We start from the raw sequence: 14,128 nt of genomic DNA on the forward strand, positions 1-14,128 counted from the left end.
CATGTGAAAAATAGTTTTTCAGCACAGTTTTCACTCACAAAATTAACACAATCTGACTGTTCTGACAGTGGAAGGAACGGGGTGCAATAGTTTACAGTTGCACTAAAACTGATTTATTGACCTACATGTTTGAAGGCCACATTTGTCTTTAAAAAATTAATATTGACATATGTTTACACAGATCACATGGACTATTTAGATGAAGCAGGGTACAGTATTGAAAATACAAAGCTATTCACATCTACAGAGAAAATTTGCCATGTTTTCTTTATTTGATTTGTGATTGTGGTTTATTTGATATTTAGTCTATGCTTGACTTGATATTTCTGTTTCCATAAATGTCAGTGAGTGTCACAAAATCCTTTGCAGCCACACCATCCTTTACTAAAAATCCTTTAAATCCTTTATTGTCCATGGTCTGATATGATTTACTTTAATCATACAAAAAATATTGTATATATTTATTTCAAACACTTTTTGGACCGAAACATTTCAAATAAGAATCTTTGTATCTCTTTGGACTGTATGCCATAAATTATGGGGTTGAGGCTTCCAGGGACAATAACGAACAGAATGGCAGAAAGTTTTCTGTAGTCTGAGTACTGGGGGAAACGATGCAACATTACAATTATCATTCCACTAAAAGCATGATCAGATACACAATTAGATGAGTGCTGCAGGTCTTCAAGGCTTTACTGTTCAAAGAGACTTGTTCTTACTGGTCAGACAGACTACTGTAATCTTAGTATAGGTGAGAACAATGCTGCCTATAGAGGAGGTGAGCAGGACCACAGTGAAAGTGAGACCATAGATGTTATTAATAAAGACACTCTCACAGGAGAGTTTAAACAGTGAGGCATTATCACAGAAAGGGTTTGTGATCAGAGTCCTACATCGGTTCAGTCTAATGGTCAGACCGAGCAGAATCCCGACCAAAACAAAGGCCACTCCCCAGGCAGAAACTGTCAGCTTGATCAGCATTTTGTTGCTCATTATGGCAGAATAACGCAGCGGATTGCAGATGGCCCATATCTGTCAAAGGCCATAATCATGAGCACTGTGTGGGAAGTGGTGCCGAAGAGTGTGTGGTGAAAGCTTGGACCACACATTCATAATAACTGATGAGGCGTTCAGAGGGAGGAACATGTCTGACAGTAAACGAGGCAAAATATGAGTACATCCAATTATATCACTGACTGACAGGTTGCAAAAAAGGAGATACATAGGCTGGTGAAGGTTCTTGTCAGTGAAAATTAGAACTGAAATGCCTACATTCATAATCATCATAACAATGTAGGATATAAAGAACAGGAAAAAGACAGGATACTTAAAATTCTTTGTGACCTTTAATCCCTCCAGCTGGAGTGTCAAACTGTTGTAGGTGTAGTTTTCCATCAACCTGAAATGACAAAAATGACAGTATTCTGTCAGTGTCAGGATATTGGCAATATATAGGTATCAGTGATTCTTGATATATGTTAAATGGCAATACTGGCTGTACAACAAAACTCTAACTTCTCTGTCTCATAAGTTCCAAAACATTGAAGTAGAAACACTAACATCATTTTCTAAACACTCTAACTCACAACGCTCTATGTCTTTAGTCATCAATACACACAGGCAGTATTCACCAACAGCACCGAAGATGTCCTTTTTTATAGATGTATTTCTACATCTGGGGAATCAATTATCTTTACACAATGTGTGATGTAACATAGACGAATCGGTGTGATTGTCATTGCAGCTGTCAACCTTAGATTTGTTTATGCATACGTAAGCACTACTGAGAGACAAGGTACTTCATGAGCAGAAGCCCTCTAGAGGTGCAAGGCTGCTGGTGGGCCTTCTCCCCAGCATTGATGAGGGTGATGAACTCTTTGGGGGTGTGCTGGTCTTTGTGTTCCTGATTGGGGTGCAGATTGTATTTCCCAATGACCTCAGAACCTGTTTGTGCCACCACCGGTACTGCCCTTCCCCCAACGCCTTCGGGCAAGCACTAAGTATGTGCTCAAGTGTGCCCCTCTTCTGGCACAGTTGGCAAGTCGGAGAGTCTGTCATGCCCCAAGCCTGAATAGGTTTTAATTTTTTTTGTAAAAGTTTTTGAAAGTTATGTAGTTACTTTAAGAAAAATATTCAAACAACATGTTGAATTTATAAAATTTAATTTTTCAATGCTTTTAATACAAAAATGTTAATTATTATGTGAAACATCAAGATTTTATTTATTTGATAGTTAAAAGGAAACATGGGAGACATAGTGATTGCATGGCATGCACCTTAGACCACTAGACCATGGCCATCCACTAAAGCTCATATAATTTTTGATAAGGAGATGAAACAGTTCAGGAAATGACCAGGAATATGATGATTTAAAGAAGTTAAGCCTTAAGCAACAAGTCATACAACACTGTTTGTTTCTTGTTGTTGCAGAAACTACACTAAGTGGGAACCTCATCTTCTGCTGAGAACACTCTCTGTCTCATCAACTAATCAATGAAGAAAGTTTACTTTACAGAAGTTGTCAAAGTTTAATCCAGATTACTAAAAAAATCTGAATATATTATCATAGATATTGATTATTTAAATTGTTTTTCCCCTGCTAAGAGCAGGTCCTGATGATGGTGATGTCAGCTGGTTGTTTTGTTTCTATTGTTTCTATTTGTTTATATTAACTTTGATAAAGAGATGAATCAGTTTAGGAAATAATCAGCAACACAATGATTTTAAGAGGTTAAACCCCTCTAATTTTCTTTAAACTGATTTGGTTGATAAAATGCTTGATGATGCTGGAACGTAACTCTTTACTGACCAGTCCGTAGATAACGGGGTTGATGGTTGGTGGAATGATAATAACAGGATGCTGAAGAACTTCTTGATGTTGTGGGAGGCTGAGGGGAACCTCTGACTCAGGATTATGATCATTGCAGCTATTTCATAGAGCACATACACAACAAGGTGCGAAGCACATGTCTGAAAGGCCTTACTGCGAACACAGCTGTCTCCACTTTGTTTTAGAGAAGCATGCAGGATTCTGAAGTAGGAAAAAGCAATGATGATGAAGATTCCTGTACTCACAGACCAGGTCATCGACAGACCTAGAAAAAAAAATCACAATAATCCTTAAATCATGTCACCTTGTCATCCATTTGCTTTATTTTGCCCTCTTGTAATAACACACTGATCACTGTAAAGAGATATTACTTGAATGATTCAGATTAAAAACCTGTATTTTATTGGTTTAAACAGTGAAACCATATTTACTGCAGTAAGCTGAAAGGAATACATTCTACTGAAAAATCGCCAAGAGGTGAAAAACTCGGATTACCACCTTTGTATGGGTTGTATGCCTCTGCCAATCACTCCAGTTGCAGTTAATTGGAGTTTGAATTCTTGAGTTATGGACAAAAATGTGTTTCGTGCTGTCACAGTACCTTGACCATTGGCTCTTACCACTAAAATTCAATCAGTTCATCCTTGAGTAAAAGTAAATGTTTGTGCCAGATGTAGTGAAATTCCCTCTGAGCCTGAACATGAGGTCAATCAAAATGTCATCAGCTCATCTTTGAGTTCAAGTGAACGTTTGTACAAAATTTGAGAGACAATCCCTCAAGGTGCTGCTGAGATACTGTGTTTACAAAAATTGGACTTACCTACAGACAACTGGAAAACATAAAGCCTCCAGCCACAACTATCACCAGCGTGGAGACATAATAAGAGTTCAGCACTAGTAAAACTGGGACAACATATACAGCTATAGCTTTATTCTAGACCAATGTACTGACCATAGATGTTGTTTGTGGGGGTGGACCTGCAGGCCAGGCTCAGGATGGCACGGTTGCTGCAGTAGACATGTTTGATGATATTGCCACACAGTGGGACATTCATGTGGAAGCCGAAGAGCACAGCAATACACAACACAGCAACAAACCACGCCAGGGCACAGCAGGAGTGCAGCCGAGCTGATGTCATGATGGTGTGATACCTGAGCGGTTCACACACAGCAATGTACCTGCAGTGAGATAGACATTTCAAAAATCCTGAGTTGTTGGCAGTCAAGGACATAGGTTCTTGGTTACCACCTTAAGGCCACCAGGGCACTTCCTGAACAATATGAAATGGTAGAGATGGCGTATTGGCAAATAAACAACCTAAGTGGAAACAGATGGAAGAATATACATGTAAAAAGAAAGGTTATGACAGAACCAGTAGGGCAGTACTGTTTTGTCCTGTTCGTTCTTAGTGTAATCTAAACTGGGAGGAAAGTTAGCTTCTCTGCAGTTAGTGTAAACACAACCTAAGCTCTGTCGTTCAATGTAAGTAAAGCTGCCAGCAGTGTTGAACAGGCCCTCGCACCCCGCAACGGTTGGTCGCTTGAAAGCCACGGAGTCACTGCTGGTCACATGACACAGTTCCACAATCACATGATCATTCGACTCTGAATGAATCAATCAAAAGTCACTTACTGCGTTGTCAGTTGCAATTTGCAGGCAGAGGGTTTTGGAAATTTCTGGGGGGCCCTGTTGAGACAGTTCCAGTGCCACTCTCATGAGTAAGACCCTTGTAGATAGGGCAGGACTCTTATTAAACATGTCCAGTTTGGGTCTAAGTGGACATTGTTTATCTGAGTTACCACTCCATGGAGAAGCATCAGCCATACTCCTACAGACGCACCCTTCAAGGAAACCTCACAAAGCATCATGAAGACCTTAAGGCTTTCCTGACAACATTTGATGTGGATCTGGACAACCCCCATAAGAGGAGGATCATAATGTAAAATTTGTCATGTCCTGTTGCCGTAGGGGGCACCATGTATGTAATTGAATGTTGGCATATAGATGTCCTCAGGCCAGGACCTTTGTCAAACATATGAAGTTTGGTGCTGATGGGACAACGTATGCATGAGTTACATAAACTTCCTGGTTCTTGGCGAAACATTGAAATTTGCCACGCCACCACAGGCATGCCCTTCAACAGAATGTCACAATTTTCACAATAAAGGACTTAACTCTTAAACACTCATGTTCAGACATCAAAATTTGAGGTACCACCATGGCCATGCCCTTTGACAAAAACTCAAGCTTTTGATAACTTTTAATTGCAATCTTTTTAGGACTATACTGACCGGAGTTCATTCAAGTACACTCTGTACTGAACTCTGTAGTCAGTTTTGATGTCATTGTGTGCACTTCTTTTGAAATAGATTAGTTAATCTACATGGGTGATTGCCACCTTTGTCATAAAAAGAGGTATATGGAATTTATTGAACCTATGTTTCCATAGATCATCCATAAGTGAATGTCAGAATCCTTTGCAGCAGCAACATATTTTGCCATAAATATTTGGATATTTACAAAGTACATTATTTTTGAGCAAAAAGAATATTTAATTGCAAATGAACATTAATTCAATTCTTCATCATTCAATGGGGTTTTTAGATTAATTTTAGTCTTTTACTAGGGAAAAAAAGGGAAACATTTATTTTTCCCTTGACTGCAAACATTTTTGGGACTGAAGTATGTCAGCTAAAAATTTCCATATCTCTTTGCACTGTACACCATAAACAATAGGGTTGAGGCTTGCAGGTGCAATAACCGGGCTGCTTCTAAGTCTATTTACGTCCCATTTTTTTCCTGTGTCTTTCTACTGTTGTTGTTTTTGTTTTATGTAACACAAATGCACGACAACTTTGCATTTGTCATAATAATTTATACATTTAATTTTATTAAGGCTTAGCCCTTACACACTTATGAGCATGTGAAAAATAGTTTTTCAGCACAGTTTTCACTCAAAAATTAACACAATCTGACTGTTCTGACAGTGGAAGGAACGGGGTGCAATAGTTTACAGTTGCACTAAAACTGATTTATTGACCTACATGTTTGAAGGCCACATTTGTCTTTAAAAAATTAATATTGACATATGTTTACACAGATCACATGGACTATTTAGATGAAGCAGGGTACAGTATTGAAAATACAAAGCTATTCACATCTACAGAGAAAATTTGCCATGTTTTCTTTATTTGATTTGTGATTGTGGTTTATTTGATTTAGTCTATGCTTGACTTGATATTTCTGTTTCCATAAATGTCAGTGAGTGTCACAAAATCCTTTGCAGCCACACCATCCTTTACTAAAAATCCTTTAAATCCTTTATTGTCCATGGTCTGATATGATTTACTTTAATCATACAAAAAATATTGTATATATTTATTTCAAACACTTTTGGACCGAAACATTTCAAATAAGAATCTTTGTATCTCTTTGGACTGTATGCCATAAATTATGGGGTTGAGGCTTCCAGGGACAATAACGAACAGAATGGCAGAAAGTTTTCTGTAGTCTGAGTACTGGGGGAAACGATGCAACATTACAATTATCATTCCACTAAAAAGCATGATCAGATACACAATTAGATGAGTGCTGCAGGTCTTCAAGGCTTTACTGTTCAAAGACTTGTTCTTACTGGTCAGACAGACTACTGTAATCTTAGTATAGGTGAGAACAATGCTGCCTATAGAGGAGGTGAGCAGGACCACAGTGAAAGTGAGACCATAGATGTTATTAATAAAGACACTCTCACAGGAGAGTTTAAACAGTGAGGCATTATCACAGAAAGGGTTTGTGATCAGAGTCCTACATCGGTTCAGTCTAATGGTCAGACCGAGCAGAATCCGACCAAAACAAAGGCCACTCCCCAGGCAGAAACTGTCAGCTTGATCAGCATTTTGTTGCTCATTATGGCAGAATAACGCAGCGGATTGCAGATGGCCACATATCTGTCAAAGGCCATAATCATGAGCACTGTGTGGGAAGTTGTGCCGAAGAGCTGTGTGGTGAAAGCTTGGACCACACATTCATAATAACTGATGAGGCGTTCAGAGGGAGGACGCAACATGTCTGACAGTAAACGAGGCAAAATATGAGTACATCCAATTATATCACTGACTGACAGGTTGCAAAAAAGGAGATACATAGGCTGGTGAAGGTTCTTGTCAGTGAAAATTAGAACTGAAATGCCTACATTCATAATCATCATAACAATGTAGGATATAAAGAACAGGAAAAAGACAGGATACTTAAAATTCTTTGTGACCTTTAATCCCTCCAGCTGGAGTGTCAAACTGTTGTAGGTGTAGTTTTCCATCAACCTGAAATGACAAAAATGACAGTATTCTGTCAGTGTCAGGATATTGGCAATATAGGTATCAGTGATTCTTGATATATGTTAAATGGCAATACTGGCTGTACAACAAAACTCTAACTTCTCTGTCTCATAAGTTCCAAAACATTGAAGTAGAAACACTAACATCATTTTCTAAACACTCTAACTCACAACGCTCTATGTCTTTAGTCATCAATACACACAGGCAGTATTCACCAACAGCACCGAAGATGTCCTTTTTTATAGATGTATTTCTACATCTGGGGAATCAATTATCTTTACACAATGTGTGATGTAACATAGACGAATCGGTGTGATTGTCATTGCAGCTGTCAACCTTAGATTTGTTTATGCATACGTAAGCACTACTGAGAGACAAGGTACTTCATGAGCAGAAGCCCTCTAGAGGTGCAAGGCTGCTGTGGGCCTTCTCCCCAGCATTGATGAGGGTGATGAACTCTTTGGGGGTGTGCTGGTCTTTGTGTTCCTGATTGGGGTGCAGATTGTATTTCCCAATGACCTCAGAACCTGTTTGTGCCACCACCGGTACTGCCCTTCCCCAACGCCTTCGGGCAAGCACTAAGTATGTGCTCAAGTGTGCCCCTCTTCTGGCACAGTTGGCAAGTCGGAGAGTCTGTCATGCCCCAAGCCTGAATAGGTTTAAATTTTTTTTGTAAAAGTTTTTGAAAGTTATGTAGTTACTTTAAGAAAAATATTCAAACAACATGTTGAATTTATAAAATTTAATTTTTCAATGCTTTTAATACAAAAATGTTTATTATGTGAAACATCAAGATTTTATTTATTTGATAGTTAAAAGGAAACATGGGGAGACATAGTGATTGCATGGCATGCACCTTAGACCACTAGACCATGGCCATCCACTAAAGCTCATATAATTTTTGATAAGGAGATGAAACAGTTCAGGAAATGACCAGGAATATGATGATTTAAAGAAGTTAAGCCTTAAGCAACAAGTCATACAACACTGTTTGTTTCTTGTTGTTGCAGAAACTACACTAAGTGGGAACCTCATCTTCTGCTGAGAACACTCTCTGTCTCATCAACTAATCAATGAAGAAAGTTTACTTTACAGAAGTTGTCAAAGTTTAATCCAGATTACTAAAAAAATCTGAATATATTATCATAGATATTGATTATTTAAATTGTTTTTCCCCTGCTAAGAGCAGGTCCTGATGATGGTGATGTCAGCTGGTTGTTTTGTTTCTATTGTTTCTATTTGTTTATATTAACTTTGATAAAGAGATGAATCAGTTTAGGAAATAATCAGCAACACAATGATTTTAAGAGGTTAAACCCCTCTAATTTTCTTTAAACTGATTTGGTTGATAAAATGCTTGATGATGCTGGAACGTAACTCTTTACTGACCAGTCCGTAGATAACGGGGTTGATGGTTGGTGGATGATAATAAACAGGATGCTGAAGAACTTCTTGATGTTGTGGGAGGCTGAGGGAACCTCTGACTCAGGATTATGATCATTGCAGCTATTTCATAGAGCACATACACAACAAGGTGCGAAGCACATGTCTGAAAGGCCTTACTGCGAACACAGCTGTCTCCACTTTGTTTTAGAGAAGCATGCAGGATTCTGAAGTAGGAAAAAGCAATGATGATGAAGATTCCTGTACTCACAGACCAGGTCATCGACAGACCTAGAAAAAAAAAATCACAATAATCCTTAAATCGTGTCACCTTGTCATCCATTTGCTTTATTTTGCCCTCTTGTAATAACACACTGATCACTGTAAAGAGATATTACTTGAATGATTCAGATTAAAAACCTGTATTTTATTGGTTTAAACAGTGAAACCATATTTACTGCAGTAAGCTGAAAGGAATACATTCTACTGAAAAATCGCCAAGAGGTGAAAAACTCGGATTACCACCTTTGTATGGGTTGTATGCCTCTGCCAATCACTCCAGTTGCAGTTAATTGGAGTTTGAATTCTTGAGTTATGGACAAAAATGTGTTTCGTGCTGTCACAGTAACCTTGACCATTGGCTCTTACCACTAAAATTCAATCAGTTCATCCTTGAGTAAAAGTAAATGTTTGTGCCAGATGTAGTGAAATTCCCTCTGAGCCTGAACATGAGGTCAATCAAAATGTCATCAGCTCATCTTTGAGTTCAAGTGAACGTTTGTACAAAATTTGAGAGACAATCCCTCAAGGTGCTGCTGAGATACTGTGTTTACAAAAATTGGACTTACCTACAGACAACTGGAAAACATAAAGCCTCCAGCCACAACTATCACCAGCGTGGAGACATAATAAGAGTTCAGCACTAGTAAAACTGGGACAACATATACAGCTATAGCTTTATTCTAGACCAATGTACTGACCATAGATGTTGTTTGTGGGGGTGGACCTGCAGGCCAGGCAGGATGGCACGGTTGCTGCAGTAGACATGTTTGATGATATTGCCACACAGTGGGACATTCATGTGGAAGCCGAAGAGCACAGCAATACACAACACAGCAACAAACCACGCCAGGGCACAGCAGGAGTGCAGCCGAGCTGATGTCATGATGGTGTGATACCTGAGCGGTTCACACACAGCAATACCTGCAGTGAGATAGACATTTCAAAAATCCTGAGTTGTTGGCAGTCAAGGACATAGGTTCTTGGTTACCACCTTAAGGCCACCAGGGCACTTCCTGAACAATATGAAATGGTAGAGATGGCGTATTGGCAAATAAACAACCTAAGTGGAAACAGATGGAAGAATATACATGTAAAAAGAAAGGTTATGACAGAACCAGTAGGGCAGTACTGTTTTGTCCTGTTCGTTCTTAGTGTAATCTAAACTGGGAGGAAAGTTAGCTTCTCTGCAGTTAGTGTAAACACAACCTAAGCTCTGTCGTTCAATGTAAGTAAAGCTGCCAGCAGTGTTGAACAGGCCCTCGCACCCCGCAACGGTTGGTCGCTTGAAGCCACGGAGTCACTGCTGGTCACATGACACAGTTCCACAATCACATGATCATTCGACTCTGAATGAATCAATCAAAAGTCACTTACTGCGTTTGTCAGTTGCAATTTGCAGGCAGAGGGTTTTGGAAATTTCTGGGGGGCCCTGTTGAGACAGTTCCAGTGCCACTCTCATGAGTAAGACCCTTGTAGATAGGGCAGGACTCTTATTAAACATGTCCAGTTTGGGTCTAAGTGGACATTGTTTATCTGAGTTACCACTCCATGGAGAAGCATCAGCCATACTCCTACAGACGCACCCTTCAAGGAAACCTCACAAAGCATCATGAAGACCTAAGGCTTTCCTGACAACATTTGATGTGGATCTGGACAACCCCATAAGAGGAGGACATCATAATGTAAAATTTGTCATGTCCTGTGCCCGTAGGGGGCACCATGTATGTAATTGAATGTTGGCATATAGATGTCCTCAGGCCAGGACCTTTGTCAAACATATGAAGTTTGGTGCTGATGGGACAACGTATGCATGAGTTACATAAACTTCCTGGTTCTTGGCGAAACATTGAAATTTGCCACGCCACCACAGGCATGCCCTTCAACAGAATGTCACAATTTTCACAATAAAGGACTTAACTCTTAAACACTCATGTTCAGACATCAAAATTTGAGGTACCACCATGGCCATGCCCTTTGACAAAAACTCAAGCTTTTGATAACTTTTAATTGCAATCTTTTTAGGACTATACTGACCGGAGTTCATTCAAGTACACTCTGTACTGAACTCTGTAGTCAGTTTTGATGTCATTGTGTGCACTTCTTTTGAAATAGATTAGTTAATCTACATGGGTGATTGCCACCTTTGTCATAAAAAAGAGGTATATGGAATTTATTGAACCTATGTTTCCATAGATCATCCATAAGTGAATGTCAGAATCCTTTGCAGCAGCAACATATTTTGCCATAAATATTTGGATATTTACAAAGTACATTATTTTTGAGCAAAAACAGAATATTTAATTGCAAATGAACATTAATTCAATTCTTCATCATTCAATGGGGTTTTTAGATTAATTTTAGTCTTTTACTAGGGAAAAAAAGGGAAACATTTATTTTTCCCTTGACTGCAAACATTTTTGGGACTGAAGTATGTCAGCTAAAAATTTCCATATCTCTTTGCACTGTACACCATAAACAATAGGGTTGAGGCTTGCAGGTGCAATAACCGGGCTGCTTCTAAGTCTATTTACGTCCCATTTTTTTCCTGTGTCTTTCTACTGTTGTTGTTTTTGTTTTATGTAACACAAATGCACGACAACTTTGCATTTGTCATAATAATTTATACATTTAATTTTATTAAGGCTTAGCCCTTACACACTTATGAGCATGTGAAAAATAGTTTTTCAGCACAGTTTTCACTCACAAAATTAACACAATCTGACTGTTCTGACAGTGGAAGGAACGGGGTGCAATAGTTTACAGTTGCACTAAAACTGATTTATTGACCTACATGTTTGAAGGCCACATTTGTCTTTAAAAAAATATTGACATATGTTTACACAGATCACATGGACTATTTAGATGAAGCAGGGTACAGTATTGAAAATACAAAGCTATTCACATCTACAGAGAAAATTTGCCATGTTTTCTTTATTTGATTTGTGATTGTGGTTTATTTGATATTTAGTCTATGCTTGACTTGATATTTCTGTTTCCATAAATGTCAGTGAGTGTCACAAAATCCTTTGCAGCCACACCATCCTTTACTAAAAATCCTTTAAATCCTTTATTGTCCATGGTCTGATATGATTTACTTTAATCATACAAAAAATATTGTATATATTTATTTCAAACACTTTTTTGGACCGAAACATTTCAAATAAGAATCTTTGTATCTCTTTGGACTGTATGCCATAAATTATGGGGTTGAGGCTTCCAGGGACAATAACAAACAGAATGGCAGAAAGTTTTCTGTAGTCTGAGTACTGGGGAAACGATGCAAAGTAATGATAGTACTTCCACTAAAAGATCATAATTAGATAAACAACAGATGAGTGCTACAGGTCTTCAAGGCTTTACTGTTCAAAGACTTGTTCTTACTGGTCAGACAGACTACTGTAATCTTGGTATAGGTGAGAACAATGCTGCCTATAGAGGAGGTGAGCAGGACCACAGTGAAAGTGAGACCATAGACGTTATTAATAAAGACACTCTCACAGGAGAGTTTAAACAGTGAGGCATTATCACAGAAAGGGTTTGTGATCAGAGTCCTACATCGGTTCAGTCTTATGGTCAGACCGAGCAGAATCCCGACCAAAACAAAGGCCACTCCCCAGGCAGAAACTGTCAGCTTGATCAGCATTTTGTTGCTCATTATGGCAGAATAACGCAGGGGATTGCAGATGGCCACATATCTGTCAAAGGCCATAATCATGAGCACTGTGTGGGAAGTTGTGCCGAAGAGCTGTGTGGTGAAAGCTTGGACCACACATTCATAATAACTGATGAGGCGTTCAGAGGGAGGATGCAACATGTCTGACAGTAAACGAGGCAAAATATGAGTACATCCAATTATATCACTGACTGACAAGTTGCAAAAAAGGAGATACATAGGCTGGTGAAGGTTCTTGTCAGTGAAAATTAGAACTGAAATGCCTACATTCATAATCATCATAACAATGTAGGATATAAAGAACAGGAAAAAGACAGGATACTTAAAATTCTTTGTGACCTTTAATCCCTCCAGCTGGAGTGTCAAACTGTTGTAGGTGTAGTTTTCCATCAACCTGAAATGACAAAAATGACAGTATTCTGTCAGTGTCAGGATATTGGCAATATATAGGTATCAGTGATTCTTGATATATGTTAAATGGCAATACTGGCTGTACAACAAACTCTAACTTCTCTGTCTCATAAGTTCCAAAACATTAAAGTAGAAACACTAACATCATTTTCTAAACACTCTAACTCACAACGCTCTATGTCTTTAGTCATCAATACACACAGGCAGTATTCACCAACAGCACCGAAGATGTCCTTTTTTATAGATGTATTTCTACATCTGGGGAATCAATTATCTTTACACAATGTGTGATGTAACATAGACGAATCGGTGTGATTGTCATTGCAGCTGTCAAACTTAGATTTGTTTATGCATACGTAAGCAATACTGAGAGACAAGGTACTTCATGAGCAGAAGCCCTCTAGAGGCGCAAGGCTGCTGGTGGGCCTTCTCCCCAGCATTGATGAGGGTGATGAAACTCTTTGGGGGTGTGCTGGTCTTTGTGTTCCTGATTGGGGTGCAGATTGTATTTCCCAGTGACCTCAGAACCTGTTTGTGCCACCACCGGTACTGCCCTTCCCCCAATGCCCTTCGGGCAAGCACTAAGTATGTGCTCAAGTGTGCCCCTCTTCTGGCACAGTTGGTAAGTGGGAGAGTCTGTCATGCCCCATAGATGTATGTTGGCTGGGCTCGGGAGAATCTCATACACTGATTGGATGAGGAACTTGATATTTAGTGTTTCAGCTGTCCAGAGCTCTGATCAGCTGATTTTGTGAGGTTCTGCTCAATCCCACCTGGACCAGGCGCCTTGTTGGTACATGCTGACCATTTTGCTGTGGCGTTCTTCCTCCACTTCTGCACAGATGTCGTCCTGCACCAGCCTGAGTTTGTCTTTACCATGGGTCTTTTCATAGCGTGGTTAAGGGAAACTGCCCAGTCCAGCCCCACTGCCACAGAGCTCACCAGAATGTTATGCTACAGCTTTGCCTCTTTGAAACTTATTCTCGCCCATGAGGTCAGTTGCTCCAGCCTTAGGAGGAACCATGAGCACCCAGGGACAGGTCATCCATGAATGCTCTTACAGGGGGCTGCCGAGTTCCAGATTTTGACTTGAGGCCTCTGCACTCCACCTCGGCTGATTTGACTATCATGCTCAAGACCAATGGAACAGTGACACAGAAACTGTCCACCTCTTCAGTCGGTGCCATGCTGGTGTTCATGGCCCTGAAGAGACC

General features: G+C 39.5%; 1 protein-coding gene and 3 pseudogenes across 1 annotated transcript; all 4 read right to left on the reverse strand.

Moving 5' to 3' along the window:
• Positions 1-461: 461 nt before the first annotated feature.
• On the reverse strand, positions 462-1,395 carry LOC108890203 (olfactory receptor 8G1-like; annotated as a pseudogene).
• A 1,336-nt stretch (positions 1,396-2,731) lies between these two features.
• On the reverse strand, positions 2,732-4,062 carry LOC108890204 (olfactory receptor 52N5-like). Its single transcript, XM_018687029.2, is given in 3 exon segments — positions 2,732-2,850; positions 2,853-3,095; positions 3,783-4,062. Coding segments are annotated over 3 exon segments (642 nt in total).
• Positions 4,063-6,214: 2,152 nt separating this feature from the next.
• On the reverse strand, positions 6,215-7,146 carry LOC108890205 (olfactory receptor 146-like; annotated as a pseudogene).
• A 1,330-nt stretch (positions 7,147-8,476) lies between these two features.
• On the reverse strand, positions 8,477-14,101 carry LOC108890206 (olfactory receptor 2K2-like; annotated as a pseudogene).
• Between the last annotated feature and the right edge of the window lie 27 nt (positions 14,102-14,128).

The sequence above is a fragment of the Lates calcarifer genome, unplaced genomic scaffold, assembly GCF_001640805.2.
Source record: "Lates calcarifer isolate ASB-BC8 unplaced genomic scaffold, TLL_Latcal_v3 _unitig_1701_quiver_3883, whole genome shotgun sequence".
In the NCBI taxonomy this organism is placed as follows: Eukaryota; Metazoa; Chordata; class Actinopteri; family Centropomidae; genus Lates; species Lates calcarifer.